The sequence below is a fragment of the Trachemys scripta genome, chromosome 10 (assembly GCF_013100865.1).
Source record: "Trachemys scripta elegans isolate TJP31775 chromosome 10, CAS_Tse_1.0, whole genome shotgun sequence".
NCBI lineage: Eukaryota > Metazoa > Chordata > Testudines > Emydidae > Trachemys > Trachemys scripta.
In genome coordinates, this window is record NC_048307.1 from 3,636,592 (window position 1) to 3,654,683 (window position 18,092).

Sequence of the window (18,092 nt, forward strand, 5' to 3'; positions counted from 1 at the left end):
GGGATACAAGGAGGAGGGCAGGGCAGGGCAGTTCCTGGGATTTTGGGGCTTGTTATTTTGTAGGGAATGTCAAAAGAGTGACGGTATGGACGACATCATGGGCTCCCAGTCAATGCCCTCATGCTGACTCGAGATTGGAGGTGCCATGCTGGCTTCTTTCTGCCTTTTACCTGCTCTGGCTCTGTCTTCTCCACTACCAGAGCATACATGGCAAAGAAGGCGGCCACAATGAAACCCCAGCTCTGAGGGATGGGTCCTGGCCTCACCCCACAGACCCCCGTGAACCCCAGCTCTGACGGATGGGTCCTGGTCTCACCACACAGGCCCCCGTGAACCCCAGCTCTGACGGATGGGTCTCGGCCTCACCACACAGGCCCCCGTGAACCCCAGGACTGAGGGATGGGCCCCGGCCTCACCACACAGGTCCCCGTGAACCCCAGCTCTGCAGGATGGGTCTTGGTCTCACCACACAGGTCCCCGTGAACCCCAGCTCTGAGGGATGGGTCCCGGTCTCACCACACAGGCCCCCATGAGCTCCAGCTGTGAGGGCTGGTGGATCTAGGGCACAGAATGGCCTCCTCTGCAGAGCGTGGCTGTCACCTGCTCATCTCAGCCTGACCCTGGCTCTCTTTTCCCGGCATTCAGGTGAGACGGAATTGAGGAGCTTCCCTCGGATCTTCGTGGCGGAGCTGCAGCGGGGTTTCTTCGAGAAGCACGTTTGGCTCTCCATGTGGGACCGGCCCCCACGCAGCCGCTTCACTCGGGTGCAGAGAGCCACCTGCTGCTCCGCCCTCATCTTCCTCTTCCTCTGCGCCAACGCCGTGTGGTACGGCGTGGTGGGAGACGTCAATCTCAGGTGGGCCGCACAGCCTACCACGCTGCTCCTGGTCTCTCGGGATCACCTTACCAAGCCTCTGCCCTGGTCTAGCACCACCCATCCCATGTCCTGCCTGGTAATGGCCTGCGCTGTCACCTGGCTGTGTGGCACGCAGACCATGATTCTGTGACGCCCCAGACCCTTGATCTCACCTTCCTACGATCCTCCATTTCCACCAGTGTAAAGGAAAAGGAGCTCCCCGGCCTCCCTATCACAAGAATCTGTGAATTGTTCCCATGCTCAGATACCACTAGGATGGGCATCATAGAAGAGCCTGGATGGAGAGATCTTGCTGCTCCCTCTCTCTCTTTGGCTCCACCCCCCTCCTCTTATTTTTGCCTGTAGAGAAATATTTCAGACCTTGCCAATATTCTCCCTCCTGACACTTGTGATGGGGCTAAGAAGCAGCTGTGAAGGTGTCCCGCTTGCTCTGGACACAAGTGCCAGGTGTGGGGACTCCTGGCAGAAAGCAGCAGAGAGACACAGCTCCTGGGTGGAATTTTTCCAATAGCCCAACCCTGATTTGTTCTGTGGTTCGGGACTTGGGAGGCTTTTTATATCCTGGGAAAAAGCAAAGTAACAAAGCATCTAAAAATGAGCCCGAGAGAGAGAGGGACAGAGCAGGTCAACAGCAGCTGCAGTCGTTTGCTGCATAATCAGAATTTCACCAGACCACAACAGCCCTTCACTTTGGTACTAATAACGCCATGCGAAAGGCTTTCTGCTCCAGATCCTCCAAGTTAGGCAGGTACCTTTGATACGTTTGAGGTACCATCCATTTCAAATCAAATCCTGTTGATTTAGGACCTAAATACCTGTGAGGATCTGAGCCTAAGCCAGGGCTCTATTCTGCGCTCCTTGCACACCCAAAACTCCCAGCAATGTCTTCTCGACAGTGTCCCTTTGAAAATGGCTTTTCCCTTCCAAACGCTGGCTCCCTAGTTCAGGTGGTGACACAGGTGATGTTGGTTCTGACATCTCTCTCCTTTTCCTGACCTTCTCCAGTCACGTGGCTGTTTCCAACCTGATCCCACTCAGCGTTGACACGGTGGCTGTTGGTTTGGTGTCCAGCGTTGTGGTCTATCCATTGTACCTGGTCATTTTATTCCTCTTCAGGATGGCTCGTAGCAAGGTAACAGGGAAGAAAAATCACTGACTTTCAAGGGGTGTTTTATGACAACAGATTTGCTTATAGCGGGCCAGCATCTGTCATCCTTACTCCCATTGTGTAGTATCTTACTTCAGGAGTAACAGCATGGACAGAAGTAAGAGGCACAGAATCTGGCCCATAGCGATGCTACAGAAGCGTTCCGTGCCCATACAAATAGCAGCGTTGATTCTCCTTTCACTCACACCCTCCTATATCAGGTGTTGCTCCTCTGTGTCTAGTAGGCTGCCGGGGTATAAATGATAGGAGATCCAGTCCCACAGACACATCAGACAGGGGAGACCAGAACAAAACCCCAAGTGGGAATATGCCAATTGCAATGAAGAACGATGGGAGGCAAGCACCATAGGAGAGACTCTCAGAAAGTCGTGGGGGGTGGGGGAGGGGATGGACCCAACCGGAATCAGAACAGGAGAACTTGTGGCACCTTAGAGACTAACACATTTCTTTGGGAAAGGTGCTCGGCAGGTGATTGCGAGCTGTCCCTGTGCTGGTATGCCCTTGGCGGGGGGAGACGTCAGACTTAGGGGCACCATGCAGGCACCTGGTGTCATTTGACTTGTAAGCATTGGCCGGTGAGAGCTGCCCCTGGGAGGTAGTTGAAAAACCCACATGGGTTTGGGGCGCTCCCCTGGTTTTGCTCTCTCTGTTGCCAGGCAGACCAGGGTTGCCCGTTTCAGGGTGCTGATGGGGTCACGCGCACGGTTGTGTTACCCAGCCATTTATTTGCTGGTGTAACACGTAGGGCAGGTCAAGAGCGTCTGCTCGCTGATCTAATGGATGGGGCAGCCGAAGGAGGGGCTGCGGCCTGGAGCGCCAGTGTAGGTGGTGCCAGACCTGAAGGGGAGGGGGTGGGGCCATACATTAATTATACAAGCGAGACCTATTTCTTAGCCAGAACAATGGCCTCACCCTCTCCTCCCCACCTCTTGTGCAGGCGTCCATCAGCCACACCCTGACCCACTCGGACCAGCAGTCCTTAGAGATCGATAACTACCTGGATTCCTCCTTCCTGGAGAGCTCCTTCCTCACCTTCCCCGGGATCCGGGCTGAGGTAAGCAGGCGATGGGACAACTCTCTTGCCTAACGGAGGCACAAAACAGGCAGTTCCGAGTGCTTCCCCCAGCCCCTCCGGGCATCATTCAGCCTCCTTCTGTCCCTGCGTGTGGCTGCGGAGCGGTATCATGAGTTAATGCGGCGGGTACAGGGAAGAGTGGGAGCTGGCACATGGTACGACCCCTGGCTGAGTCCCTGATGCGTAAGGGAGGGGTGGAAGCCATGCAGAGTGAGAGCAGCATGCTCTCAGGCCCCCACCTACCCAAGGCACTTAATGATACTCAGCATCCATCCAGCGTTATCTGTCCGATACACGTTAATGCCCCGATCGGCCCGGCGCCCCCTCGCCTTCTACAGTGGGAAATGGAGGCAGAGAGGGGCTGTGAATTGCCGAAAGACATAGAGCGAGTCAGCATCGGGGCCAGTGAGTGACTGAGTGCCTGGCTTCCAGTCCTGTGCCCAGACCGCGAGGCTGGCCCCTCCCTGCTGCCATTTCCCCTGCCTGACCCCCCTGGAGAGCCCCTGGCCCTGCAGTGTTGATCAGCTCTGATTTTAACCAAAATCCATCCAGCGTTTGGTGACAGACTCATTCCGCTCCTTCCCCACAGGCCTTTTCCGAGCAAACCAAAACCGACTTGTTCCTGGACGATTCCAAAAGGTGAGCAAGCTGCCGGGGATGAAAGCCAGCAGGGATTCTGCATTTGTACGGGCTATGGGTGCATGTGCAGACACCTCCTTTCATGGAAGACAGTCAGTTGTGGGTGGGGGAGTCTGAGACATCAAGCCCTGATTAATGTCAGTGGGCAAAAGGCTCCATTTTATTGTGGTTGGTCATTTTTTGTGGCTAAGAGGTGAGGCGCATCTGCCAGCTTTATTGCCACCAGGCTGCATTTTGATTTCTCCCAGGGGCAGGGGTTCTGCCCTGCTTGTGTGTATTGATTAGCAAACGCAATAAATCAATGCATCTGGAAGGCAGGACACTGGCTTCTGATACAAATCCCCCTGGAGAACATTATCCCGGCTATTAATACACAGCGCTCTGTCTCCCACTGCCAACCTGGGAACATCCTGCTCTGCCTTCTGTCCCGCAGTCTGATTCGGTGGCACTCCAACGAGGCCCTGCTCAACTGGCCAGATCTCCTCAGCGACCCCTCCATCATGGGCAACACCATCCAGAAGCTGAAGCGGGGACGGGCCAGCCGCCATCTGGGGCTCGAGGTGCCTCTGCCGGCCGAGGAGGACAGCTTGTCGCTTGGCTTGCACCAAGGGCAGACCAAATACTTCTCTGCCTCAGGTGGGGCTGAGCGGGGCGTGCTTTGCTCCGGTAGTGCTGGTAGGGAGGGGCATTTGGCCTTAGTGATTCCCTGCTGTCTAGCACTCGCTACCGTGGTCAGTTATGCCTGGACACAGACTGAGTAGGGGGAGTTTTGTGCATCGGAACCCCGCTTTATTTCTGGTCCTAAAGTCAGTGACTCCTCCAGTTCCCTGCGTCCAATGCGCCAGCCTTCACACCCCCTGCCCTTGACCACTGTGAAAGGGGACGGTGCTAAGATAAAAGTCCTGGGCCCGATCCCTTGACTCCTACAGGCAATTGGGCTGAGCGAGGGCGTCTGGATTCGGCCCATCTATCACCGATGGCGACCCTCATAGCCACAGGGTTATCGCTGCCTCCTTTGGCCAGGGCACCCTGCGATGACTCCTCAGGTCTGGCTGAAGGAGCAAAAGGTCATTTGGTTCGGCCCAAGTGTTGAATGGACCCATTAGACCTTTCTCCTTATATTGGGAGTCCGAATCCAAAAGTGATCAGAACAGGTCAAGGACTCGGGCCTGCAGCAAGTCACTGGCTGCAAATCCTGCTCAGAGCAGGCGGCCCCAGCCCTCAGGGCATAGAAAGGAGGCACTCTGGCCCTCCGACATCACACTGCTCCCGTGTCTGAGCATGGCCTGTTCCTAGCCTGGCTTGCACCCCCCACCCCCACCTGTCCTGGGCCACCAGCCAGGTTTCATCCCAGCAGAGGAGGCCACGCTGCACTTTAACTGAAAAAAAATCCCCCAGGTCCGGGTTTGCATTTGCCTCGGAGCTCTTTAATACGGGGCCTTTAAAAGCAGAGGCGCTAACGCCCTAGGAGATGGGCGGCAGAGAGCAATCCTGCGCTGGCCCGGGGCAGCGGAGCTGCAGACCTGTTTGCTGTCACCGCCTGGCCCATCGTCAGGGCTATTGCAGCGTGGACAGGCAGTCGGACACAGTCGGACTCCGGGCCCAGGGGCTGCTCTTACGTCCAGGGGGCGAGTCCACTGAACCCACGGCATTACCCTGCTGTCAAACCCTGGGACCAAGGGGAGACTCTCATACCCAGGGTGTCTGAATTCCCCAGGGACCTGCGCATCCTCATCTGTGAGCCCCTGAAGTGACCCTAAAAGATTGTGCTCCCCAATTTGTGCATCCATCCGGGTGGCGAAGTAGGTTCACACTAGGCGCAGGAGTGATACTGGGGGGCAGGTGGGGAGCCATAGGAGGAGGTTCAAGGTGGCTGTGCAGGAGGGGACCCCTATAGCTTCACCTGTGTGGAAACTGGCCTGAAGCCCTCCCCCATTCCACCGAGAGGTGCTGGGAACAGATCGAGCAGCCCCGTTAACAGGGAGAGGGAGTTGGTTAACGCGTGGGGGGCTAACTTTCCCACCCTGCTGTTGTCTGTCCCTCTCAGATGAAGATCTGATACGGCAGATCCTAGCCGACGGAGCTAGCGGCATCTCCCAGGATACGGGGCAGTACGCCAGAGCTGAAACAGACTTGATCTCAGGCCTGTAAGTACACAGGGAGAAAAGAGTGCTTAAACAAGGTGTGGCGAGTGAGCGCTTCCCGCCGGGAATGTGGGGGACAGGGGCGACGGATTCTGCCTAAAAGAGGGTGGGGCCACGAGGCTCTGCCCCCTCCTTGGCCCCACCCCTGCCCCTCCTCCTCCCCCCGAATCCCCTACCCAAGTCAAGACGGAGCCGGGCTGGGGAGCCCGGGCCCCTCTACCTGCCCACTGTGGGAGGGGCCCGAGAGCAGCCCCTGGCCCATGTCCCCGCTTCCTGGGCCCGCCGCCCCCCATGTGGCTCCTACCCCGACCTGGCTCCAGCTTCTGGCATGCAGGGGCCCCAGAGGGCAAAGAGCTGCAGCCGGTCCCTGGTAAAAGCCACGGGGGGCTGCACCTTGGTGAAGGAGCCTCCAGTGGCAACAGAAGCATCTCTGTAGCGGTTTCCTTTGAGCTGCTCCACGAGTGCCGCTGGTGCAGGTCAGCTCTGCCCGAGAGCAGCTCCACAACAACGACGCTGGGGAGAGAGGATGTGAACCTCCCCATGGCTTTGATCAAAGCCCCTCTGTCCAGAGCCCATCCTAGCCCGGATACTGCTCTGTGCTTGGCTGACTGCGATCTCCCAGTGTCTGGGTCTATAGCCCAGTTTAAACAGTGCCAGCAAAGTAGCAGGGACTCTCTGCCTCGCCATGCCCCTGTAAGATATAAAACAGAGTCAGGGTCTGCATTGGGGGCACCGTGGGCAGGCTGCTGGAAGAGCAATTTCCAAAAGTCAGCAGCAGAAACCTGAGCAGCCTTGCGCTCCTGCTGTCCCTTCTCTGCAGGCGGTGACTCAAACCAGGTGGCCCAGTGGGATGTAGGCAGATCCCACTGACTGATGCTGCCGTAACTTGTATCTTGCCCGTGACTGCAGGGCATAACGGTAGTGATTCCCATTGAGCGGGCTGGTAGCAGGGAGGACTGGCTCTCTCACGAAGCACACACCTTTAAAAAGAAGAAAAGCTTCTAATCAGCCACAGAGTTGCCTGAGGCTGGTGCTAGATTAAATGTCACATTGCTTGGGCTCAGAATCCTCTCTCTAGGGCCCTCCGAACCAGGCTGCCGCCGGTTTGCTTACCGCAGAGACCGCGTGTCTGATGGAGTGTCTCTTGCAAAGCAAACCCGGGTTTAAGCCCCATGCTAATAACGTTGATTTGCCCTGGCAGATCCAGCGTGTTTGGGGAGAAGACAGAGACCATCATGCTGCAGCGGCTGAATGAGAAAGGACAGAACATAGCAGCCCCTCCCAGGGAAGTGAGCAGATCTGCCAAGTCTACATGGACAGGTACTGGGCGGGCAGGGCCTTCTCTAATGTCAGTGCCCAGTGCAAAGGACATGCTCCCTGAAACAAGCTAGGCAAAGAAAGGAGCTCAGATGTTATGGCTATAAGGGGTGGATAAACAGATAGACACAGACCGACAGGCTGCCGTGAGGTGCACCCCTTTATGAGCCAGGTTCAGAAGGGGGCATGCTACTTGCATACAATTCTCCAGCTCGCTAGTCCTTACCATGTCTCTAGTCCATTTCCCTTTGTTCCCTGGGCTCTCGTTAAAATCATCATAAAAACCCCTTCTGGAAAAGCCCTAACTCGGCATGCTGTGCTCAACAACAAAGCCACCACTCCCCACTCCCACAGGGGGGTTGATTGCAGAAGCAGGTTACCGCGCGGTGGACTAATTAGACCTGAAGGTAGAGAAGGGTCCTGATGTCAGCGCAGGGGAAAGGGAGTTAGAACTCAAATGAAAACTCAAACCAGTTAAACAAGAGCGAGGGAGAAGGAAAGGAGACTTCGTGCTGTGACGTATAACATGGGCAAACAAACAGTCCACACCGTCTCCCTACAGGCCAGCCTCTCCCATGGCCAGGAGGCGGAGAGCTGAACAGATGGGAGACGGGTTATGGGTGGTGATAGGTTCTTGGCTTCTCCACTTAAGGGTCCTGGTAAGGCGCTAAGAGCAGTGGCTTTCTTAGCACGAGCTGTCCTGCTTTCAGAGACACCCCCCAGAAATTTCTTGCACTACAGCCTCTCTTCTCAGTGCAGAAAACTGAACATGGAGCCGGGGTTCTTGGGCCTATGAAAATCCATCCATTGGTTTTACCTGAACTACTGTAGTATCTGATTTGTACAGCATAGTCACACGGCTGGATAAAAGCGTCTCTCTGTCTAAGCAACCCCTCCTGGATGGGGTGGCTTAGAGGCATAAGCAGCCAGTTAGGAGGAGTCAAGACTCCCGGTGACATGCGGGTTCAAAGCCTCGCAGGGTCACCCTTGTCCTTCCCAGGTAAACGGAACGAGCTCCTTGGATTGGGTCTTTCGGGTGACACCTTAAGCCAAGGCTCTGGCTGGGCATTAAAGATCCCCTGGGCCTTTGGTAAGATTTGGTGAGTGAGGGCCAGTGTCTGGGTCAGAATGGCTGCCCTGCCCCATGTCCACACGGTGCAGTTTGCAGATGGGTGGCTACTGCCCTTCGCTTCAGGGAGGGATGCATTCCAGCAGCGAGCTATGGATGTGGTCTGTCCAGCATGGTGGGGGAGAGGGGCTGCAGAAATCCGGACGATCCGTCTAAAGAGCACCCAGGTTTCTGAGGGCTCCCCACAACGGCTCGGGTCTCCGGTGGGGCTGGCGGTTGCCGGCCGCACCTTTGTGGGATTTCAGCCCCTTGCTTTGCTCCCTGCAGTTGCAGACCACGCGTTCAGGAAGCGCCTGCTGCCGCATTGGTGCTCGTACCTAGCTCACGCCGTCAGCCTCCTCCTCTTTGCCACCTCCATTGGGGTCTCCGTGTGGATCGGAGTGGGCTTCACCTCCAGCGTTGCCCTCATGTGGCTCATCTCAGGGATATTCAGCTTCCTGGCATCCTTCTTGGTCTGGGAACCTCTGAAGGTAAGGAGGGGTGTGGAGAGAGAGAGAGAGTGTGTAATTTCTTTTCCAGGTAGCTGAAACTGCTTAATGTCTCATGATCTTCAGTATCCACCAGTCTAGGCTGCACAGGGTCCTGCTTCTCTCTCTCTCTCTCATTCCCCTGTCTAAGTTACTGCAGATTTTGAAAGGGGATCAGCCCTGATTGAACTGGCACCGAGAAGCCCTCGGCAAGCCGTGAAATGGTTCCATCTCTCTGCCTGTGGCAGGGACGCATCTGTGGAAATTATAGAGGTGTAAAGCTAGACCCTCTATCACTGTTGTGTATCAGGCCGTACAGCATCCGGCGTTGGGAGAACGGATGTTCTTCCCCACCCCCAGCACAATTCGGTGGGGCAAACGGAGACTAAATCTCAGATGGCAACAGCCAGACAGGCTTTACCTCAGCGAGGAGAAATCGGTTAGCACAGACCCATGGTCGGCTGCCATGGAGATGCATGGATCCAAGTCGAGGCCGGCTCCTCTATTCAAGCTTGAATCCATGTTGGGAACAGCGAAGATGTTCCCTCCATGGCCTTGTGCTGGTGGGGTTGCTATACCGGTGCCTTAAAGCACGTTGATTTCCTGGGTCACAGGTTCTGCTGGAAGCCCTTTATTTCGCACTGGTTGCAAAGCGCCTGCACCCGGAGGAAGACGACACACTGGTGGAGTATCCATTTGTCGAGCATGTTTCAGAGAAGATCAACAAAGTCCGACCTCCTCAGGGATTTGCCCTTTTCCAGGCCAAGGAGGAGGCCAGGAAGGTCAAACTGCTTCACAAGATGCTGAAGGTAAAGTGCCTGGCAAACTACCTGGATATCTTTTTTTGATGAGATGACAAGTTTGGTTGATAAAGGTAATAGTGTTGACGTAATAGACTTTGATTTCTGTAGGGCATTGGACTTGGTACCACACAAGACTTTGATTAAACAACTAGAACGATATAAAATGACCGTGGCATGTATTAACTGAATTAAAAACTGACTCACTGATACGTCTCAACATGCAACTGTAAATGGGGAACCATCACCATGCAGGTGTGTTTCTAGTGGGCTCCTGCAGGGATCGGTTCTTGGCTCTACGCTATTTAACATTTTTATCAGTGACCTGGAAGAAAACGTAAAATCAGCCCTGATAAAGTTTGCAAGTGACACAAAAATTGGAGGAGTGGTAAATAATGAAGAAGACAGGTCACTGATACAGAGCAATCTGGATCGCTTGGTAAACAGGGTGCATGCAAACAATATGCATTTTAATAGACTAAATGTAACTATCTCAGAACAAAGAATATACTTACAGGGTGGGGAATTCTATCCTGGGAAGTGCAGACTCTAAAAAAGATTGGGGGGTGATGGTGGATAATCAGCTGAAGGTGTCCAAAAGGCCTAATGCAATCGTGGGATGCATAAACAGGGGAATATCAAGTAGAAATAGAGAGGTCATTTTACCTCTGTATTTGGACTGAGTGCAATCACTACTGGCATCCTGTGTCCAGTTCTGGTATCCACAGTTCAAGAAGGATGTTGATAAATTGGAGCGGGGTCAGAGAAGGGCCATGAGAGTGATTAAACAAGATTAGAAAACCTGCCTTATTGTGCTAAATTAAATAGATTGCGCTCCTTGAGTCTAACAAAGAGATGTTTAAGGGGTGACTTGATTATAGTCTAAGTACCTAGATGGGAAACAAATATTTAAGACTGGGCTTTTCCATCTAGCCGAGAAAGGTCTAGCACAATCCAATGGCTGGAAGTTGAAGCTAGACAAAGACAGGAAATAAGGTATCAAGTTTGAACAAGTGAGGGGAAATTAACCATTGGAACAATGTACCAAGGGTCGTGGTGGATTCTCCATCAGTGACAATTTTGAAATCAAGATTGGATGTTTTTCTAAAAGATCTGCTCTAGGAATGATTGCAGGGGGGCAGTTCTCAGACCTGTGGTATTGAGGAAGTCAGACTAGCCAATCGCAATGGTCCTTCCTGACTTTGGAATCCATAAGTACCCTGGAGACTCCTCCCTGCTTTCTACCTTACTGAGACTCTGAGCTGGGGCCCAGGGTGCAGCCTGGCCCCTCCTTGCATCAGAGTCCACCTGCAGTAACGGGCCATGGAACATGGGCTGCTCCAAACACCATCTTTGACTGCAAGCCGCCCAGCCTAGCAAGTGAGCACCACTGAATGGCAAGCAATGGCACTGCCCTGAAAGGGTTAGGAACCACTGACCTAAAGGACACTCCTGCTACGAACCTTATATCAGGTTAGGAGAACAAAGCAAGGAAACTAACTGTGCCTGCCTGCGCGGCTTATATGAAGGGCTGGGTGAGTCTTTCCAGACTTTGGGGCCCACCGCACAGGTTTTGTTTAAAAGTGGGAGGAATGGCTAGAGCACGGGACTGGGACTCGGGAGACGTGGGTTCTCTTCCCGACTCTGCCACTGGGTTGCTGGGTGACCTTGGGCAAGTCCCTTCCCAGTTCCGTGCCTCAGTTTCCCCATTTGCACAATGGAGTGATGATCCTGACCACCGTTCTAGAGCACTTTGAGATCTGTGAATGAAAAGCGTTACGTCTGAGCTACATGGTGTGGTTCCAAATCTAAGGGCATGTCTACACTTACCTCCGGAGCGATCAATCCAGCGGGGGTCGATTTATTGCGTCTAGTGAAGACATGATAAATCGACTGCTGAGCGCTCTCCCGTCGACTCCGGTACCCCACCGGAGCGAGAAGCGTGGGCGGAGTCGATGGGGGAGCGTCAGCCGTCGACCTACCGCAGTGAAAACACTGTGGTGAGTAGATCTAAGTACGTCAACTTCAGCTACGTTATTCACATAGCTGAAGTTGCATAACTTAGATCAATCCCCCCAGTGTAGACCAGGCCCAAGAAGAACGGAACTATATCCTCCCCGTGAAATCAGTTGGTTTGGAGTCAAAGCATTCCCTTGCAGGGCTGGAGACACACCAGCTCCGGCCTTGGGCACAAGAAAATGGAACAGGCCCAGTGAAATGCAAACAGCCAACCAGCTGTGAAAAGGAGCTTCCATCGCTTTGAAGATCTTTCCCTGTTAATACTCCCAGCTGGTGCTAGCAACACAGCCGGGGTTTAAAAGCTGTGCTGTGTTGAACTGGGCGCTATCCCTTTCAAGAACGGAAACCCCGCTAAATGGGAAGCCGTTACATAAGCAGCGCTGCCAGCATGGAGCGCGCCAGGATGTTGTGCAATCTGTATTGACTTGAACATGGCCGGTTTGAGGAAAAAAATTGTTACGAGGCCATGGTCTGGGTCTGGATTTCATTTAACGGCAGCTCCCATATGGAAAAAAAAAAAAAAAAAACATACCAGGATGTTGGGGCCTGCTCCTGCTCCCAATGGGGGTCTTGTCATTGACATCCAAGGCGAGCAGGGTCCAGCCCATGGGGCGCAGGACAGCTTCGTGTGCTCTGCAGCCCTGCTTCTACTGAGGTAGGCACCGTGCCCTAGGCTGAGAGCAGCCCCCTTACTGCCTGCCTCTGTTTTCTGCTTGCCAGAGTTTCCTCATCTATATGTTGTTCTTGCTGGTGACCTTGCTCACCAACTACGGCGACGCCTCCCGCAACGGCAGGGCCTTCCTCTTGCAAAGCTCCCTCAAGCAGCAGCTCGGCGGCGAGGAATTCCTCCGCATCAAGAGGTAATTGCAAAGCCCCGTGGGTTGTTCCATCCTCCGGGCCAGGCAGCCTCAGGCTGTGCACTGGGGGGTTCGCGCTGGAAGTCAGTGAGCAGACGCGTTTCTATACCTGTCACAAATTACACACATGCAAATGCCGAATCATCTGTGGTCGCTGCTCCCATTCGAACGGGACAGTCACCGGTGCGTCCAGGCTCATGGTGTTAGACAGGAGAGACTGTCCCTTCACTAACTGTATTGCTCGGGTTCCTTCTCCCATCATTAGGCACCCAGGGATGCACAAAATCCTCAGTGCTGAGGTGATAATGTACATGTCTGAGTTGCCAGATGTTAATTTTAGAAATTCACCTTGGGAGGTCAAGGATAGTTTTATGACTGACACCCAGCGCAGGAATTCAGGAGGAGATCTGTATTCTAGTTCTGCCTCCATCACACCTTCCCTGGGGGGCACGTCCTTTCATTGCTTGGTGCCTCCATTTCCCTATCTGTAAAATGGGGATAGGGATTCTGAGAGCTTTAATTCATTAATGTTTCTAAAGGATTGAGCTCCACTGTTGGAAGGAGCTATACAAAGGGGGGGGGGAAATCAGTTGATACTTCTCTTTCTGGTATCTGAGCAATGAATTCAGAGTTGCAGCATCAGGACAGACTGAGACGACCTTTAAAAACCACAGCTTTAAAGAAGATTTAGCAATAAAGAGGCTCATGAAAACCAAAAATAATCATCTATTCTATAAATATTAAACCCTATCATTCCTTGGTGCTCGTAGCAAGAGGACGATTTCCTGGTGGGGTTTTCAGGATGTTATCATCCCCGTTGTCCAGAAGGGCACCAGAGCGGCTTTCTTAGAATTAGTTCTGTCCTTGTGTCAGCCGTCGTGATTGTTCCACAGACAAATGAGACTTAGCGAAGTTAGAGCCAGAATCCATGTTACATCTGATTCACAAAGATAGATCCCACTGACGTCAGTACAATTACACTGGTTTACAAGTGGTGTCAAACGAGAGCCGACTCGGCTCCTAGTTACAGGGAGACCTGGTTCATTTATACTGCACTGGCAGTGGAAAGGGGCCTTGCCATGGGAGCCGATGTCTGGCTACACCCCACTGAAGGCCTCCTTACACCACAAGAATGCTGTGAAGTGGCTTTAATGTAAATGAGAATCAGGCTCAAAAGATTTCTGCGGGACACTAATTTTGTGAGGTTAGAGCGACACGGGGAAAGTGTAATGGGATAAAACTGAACAAAAGGAAAAATGAGATCTAATGGCCAGATTCACTTTGTCTGTGGGTTAGTTTCCCAAAGGAAGTGGTCGAAGCCTCATTTCTTCGCTCATTCGAAGCGAGGCTGGATAAAATCACTCCAGTATAACACTGGAGATCAATTGTGCATTGGCCTGGAACTAGATCAGATGTTCTGATAGGTCTCTCAGCCCAATCTTCTGTAAGAATATACTGAAGCAGGGGACTAGTTTTACCTTGAAGGGTTTTTGCATCCCAAATGACTACACTGTGTGATCGCTCAGGGGATAGGATAGCAGTCTGGAGGATAAAGCCTGCCTCTGGCTGGGCCACTGAAAAGCAGTGGAGGTCACCTTTCCAAAGCTCCGTCTCCCCCCAGTGGCAGGATGCAAGCTTTCGGACAGAGAACTCCTCAGAACCAGAGCTGGGGGTGGGGCTGGGCTGAGTGGAGACGCTTTGTTCTGCATTGACCGGATGAACTTTCCTCTCTTCTCCTCCCTGCATGCACAGATCCGATGAGTTTTGGGCGTGGATGTCGCAGGTCTTGTTGCCCTCTCTCTACAATAACCAGTCAGGGCGAGAGAGCTGCAGCACCATGCTGGGAGTGCCACGGCTGCGTCAGCTCCGCCTGCAGGAAGGTGTGTGACTGCCGGCGTCCCTGGTGACACCGTTGTGTGTTTGGGAGCAGTGGTGCCTCCCCGAAGAGATTCAGATCAATTAGACAGGGAGGGACAACGCTGAGAGCCGGCTCTAGTTTTCTAGCCCCACAGTAGCCAGCTTGCACAGCGCTGTTCTCTGCAGACGTTTGGCCAACGAGGCTGCAGGTTTGTTCCTGGTTATCCTTACGCCCAAGAACACATGCCAGGTACGGTACAAAAGCCAAAGACCCGGGCCCTGCCCGATTTCAGACAGGACGCAACAAGCCTGGGAGGTCAGCCATCAGGATGGGGCAAGCTGAGAGGGAGCAAAGTCTGTGCCACGTGACTCACGTTCTCCGGTGCTCAGCCCAGTAGCTCAGTTATGGATTTTGCATTTATAAATAAATGATGTGGACTTGCTCCTTCTCTAGGTCTGGCCGGGGAAGGGGGAACTGGAGGGGAGGGTTTAACTGAAGCAAGAGGAGGTAGAAGCTGTAGAGGAATAGCTTTCTGAACGGGGATGTTCATATGGCCATGTAACGGGTTTCCCTACTCACTGGTGGCTGGGTCTGGGGAACAGCTCCCATCTGGAACAGTGCCCACTCCATCACTCGCTCACCCCGTGGCCTGCCTCGCTCTCCAGAACGGAGGGTGCTCTCTCTTCGTGACTCAGCCCTCCAGCCAAGTCACTAGGTAGTTTTCCCCTTCCGGGGTTGCTAAGTCCCACTGGACAATCCACCCGGCAGTCTTCTGTAATTCCCGGTCTGTGCCACTTCCCCAGTGGCTGGTAGGGGAGCCCGGGCCTGCCCGGTACTCTGGGGTCCAGCACAGGGACCCGCTATCCAGCAACGACGGTCTGCTTATTTCCAAACCCCATTGCTATTGCCCTCTGCTCCTTCTTACTTCCCTTCTCTTTCTCGGTGTTCTGGCCTGCCCCTGGGGTCCGACTCAAGCTCCCAACTGCCGGGGAGTGGCTGCAGCCTCCTTCCGCAGAAACCCCTTCCGGTCTCAGCTTCCTAGCTTTGTACCGACCCAGGGTACAGCTGAGCTTCACCTTCCATTAGCGCTTGTCTATCCAGCCTAGTCCTCCCCCAGATGCAGTCCACTAGGCTAATTACCCCTTCCAAGGTACCCGAACCCCTTCAGATAGGTGGAAACACCCCAGCACAGGCCGTCTCATGTCTCGTCACTGCCAAGATAACATGATGCTGGCCTCTTTTCAGCAGAATGCCTGGATACCATTCATGATTTCCTTAGCGGGACGGATGCATCTGCTGCTGCGAAGAAATGCACGTACGAGTCTAACGGCTTTAATACTGACGATTATGCTGTTGGCTGGAAGAGGGTATCTGTAAATTTGACACAGCCGTGGTCCTACTCACCGCCTGACCTAGCAGGGTACGAAGCTGCGCTTTCCACATGTACATTTCCTGTTCTGGCTGCAAAATCCAGTCACAGTATTGGGTTCTTACGGCCACTCCGTTTCCAGCGGTCATGTCAATTCAGCCAACTGCTGCCCCCGAGCGCCAACCGAATGAACAATACGGAAGGCCTAGTGCTGTTCTGACCACCTGCCAGCTGGTTTTGTTCCTTAGCCGTTTGATGGGCATGAATCATGCAGCCCCATTTGTAATTTTCTGGCGCGCGCACTGCATGGAAGATAGAGTGGAGCGCTGTGTGGATAAGCGAGTGCCACCATGAGGTACTTTGCCAATGCAGAGGAGGCACGTGCTGGGGGTACCGATATTTCAAAACGGCTGTTTAAGAGTTACAGAGCAATTTAAAACCTCAGCAAGGAAAGTTTTGCATATTGGCGGTAGCTTCCTGTTACTGCCGGTTAGAGGGGCTCAGGAGACAGGTATAAAAGCTGCTCCTTTAGCTTCGGTTCTAGCATTCGGTTGGTTCTGGCTCATTTCTGGGAGGTGTGTTAAGAGGGGTTTGGACAGGGCTGGGCTAGGGCCTGTTCTGGGCCGTTTAAGTTGTTACGGTTTTCGTTTGTAATTTCTCACATGCCCTAGATGCATTAAATAAGACACTTACTGTCAGTTCAAATCCTCCGTTTGCCACGAAAGTAAAACAATGCAACTCCTCCTGGCTTTGCCTGAGTTATGACGCCAGGTCAGCAACTCCCCACCCCCAAAATGCAACCAGCGGCTCCTCTTCTTTTGCAGAGTCTGGTACTGGGGCTACGTCTCTATGTATGACAGTGGAGGTTACATCCAGGAGCTGGGACCCACGCTGGAGGAGAGCAGAGCGCAAGTGGACTATCTTCAGCAAAACAACTGGATCAACAACATGTAAGCAGCTGGCAAGGCAGCAGAGGGGGGAGCCCGGAGTTTGGCTGTAACCTGGGAACGGTACCAAGCCCTAATCTGTATTTTTCAGTGCAGGTAGTTGAGGTGCTGCCTGCCAAGCCTAGAAGTGTTTTGCGGGGGGGAGGGGGGGGGTTATTCAGCCAGAAGACCTCCCTTTATCTTCCCTCATTGCGCGGTCAGGCTGTGTCCATCCAACCAAGGCAGGCAAAATGTGTTCCCCTCTGCGGTTCCTTGGTGGGCTTCAGATCCACTCACGGTGCACACCCGGCCTCTCCTGCCCCAGACAGGCCCTGAGCTGCTCTGGCAGCCCTTGCCCCTATAAAATGGTGCCACCTGACATGACGGACACCATCGCCCGCGTCTCTGTCCCCACAGGAGCAGAGCGGTCTTTGTGGAGCTGACGCAGTACAACCCCAGCGTGGACCTGCACGCCGCCGTCACCCTGCGACTGGAGTTCCCCATGGCGGGGCGAGCAGTGGCCGCTATCGCAGTGGGGCCCTTCCCCCTGCTGCGTCTCAGTGGGGGAGTCACGCTGCAGCTTGTCATGATGGTCAGTTCAGCAGCCTTGCTCCTCTCAGTCAGGCCTGTGGAGAGAAAATTGGGGCTCCCATCACTTTCGTTAGGCCCACCCCCATTTCTCCCCAGTTACAGGCTTTTGCGGGGGCCCTGCGCTCAGGGTCCTGGTCCCATTATCCCTCCTTGACAGCCCTGCTCTCAGTTGCAGCCTTAGATGGACATCACTGGGATCTGGCTGTCGGAGAGTTACTCAGCCCTGTTCTGCTTGCTGCTATGACCCTGTTTCCCAGACTCGCTCGACAGCTGTGCTGTGGAAGGGCTGTCGGGGACCCCCTTTTCAGGTTGTGCTGTTGGCTCAGGAGAATAGTTGCCTTTCTCCCATGGCTCAGAGTCACCTGACTGATGGTTTCCCACCCCCATTGCTGGGCCCAAAGCCCGCACGCCCCCGTCACCACTTCTAGTACAAGGGATACAGTCACTGAATACCTCCCTTTTGGAGGAGTGTTCTTTGGGTGGGAGAGGGAAAAATCCCCCCTCAGGCAGAATCCAAACACGTTTCACCCTCTCCTCTCATGGGCGACTGCTAACAGATGAGGCCTATGTACCGATGAGGGACACTTTGGGGCTGTGGCATGGGCAGGGCCCTCTGACAGACAAAACCCCAACTTCCCAGGAGCCTCCAGGTGGGCACGGTTTGCCCTGGGGGATTGGGGGAGAGTCATGAAGCCTTGTGCTTTGATCTAACCAAGGCTGGGCAGGCCCTGAGGGTCTAACTGGAACTGCTGCTCGAAGGCGAGGCCTGGTCCTAAGTTAGCTCTCTGGGCTGGGAGCGCTGAGGTGACAGTACACTTGGCCCCTCAGGAGCCAGAGAAAGGGAGAGCCCTGTCTC

General features: G+C 54.0%; 1 protein-coding gene across 4 annotated transcripts in view; it reads left to right on the forward strand.

Annotated features, from left to right (window-relative positions):
• The window catches only part of PKD1 (polycystin 1, transient receptor potential channel interacting), a 133,220-nt gene that overhangs the window by 106,691 nt on the left and 8,437 nt on the right, over positions 1–18,092 (forward strand). For 3 of the 4 annotated variants that reach the window (XM_034784707.1, XM_034784708.1, XM_034784710.1), the window contains 14 exons: positions 646–856; positions 1,883–2,009; positions 2,983–3,099; positions 3,710–3,759; positions 4,193–4,395; positions 5,807–5,906; positions 7,105–7,223; positions 8,617–8,819; positions 9,431–9,625; positions 12,356–12,495; positions 14,245–14,372; positions 15,596–15,770; positions 16,544–16,669; positions 17,063–17,237. In XM_034784707.1, the coding sequence (XP_034640598.1) occupies positions 646–856; positions 1,883–2,009; positions 2,983–3,099; positions 3,710–3,759; positions 4,193–4,395; positions 5,807–5,906; positions 7,105–7,223; positions 8,617–8,819; positions 9,431–9,625; positions 12,356–12,495; positions 14,245–14,372; positions 15,596–15,770; positions 16,544–16,669; positions 17,063–17,237 (2,069 nt within the window). The remainder of the gene's footprint in view (positions 1–645; positions 857–1,882; positions 2,010–2,982; positions 3,100–3,709; positions 3,760–4,192; positions 4,396–5,806; positions 5,907–7,104; positions 7,224–8,616; positions 8,820–9,430; positions 9,626–12,355; positions 12,496–14,244; positions 14,373–15,595; positions 15,771–16,543; positions 16,670–17,062; positions 17,238–18,092) is intronic. The other variant, XM_034784709.1, reaches the window with a different exon arrangement.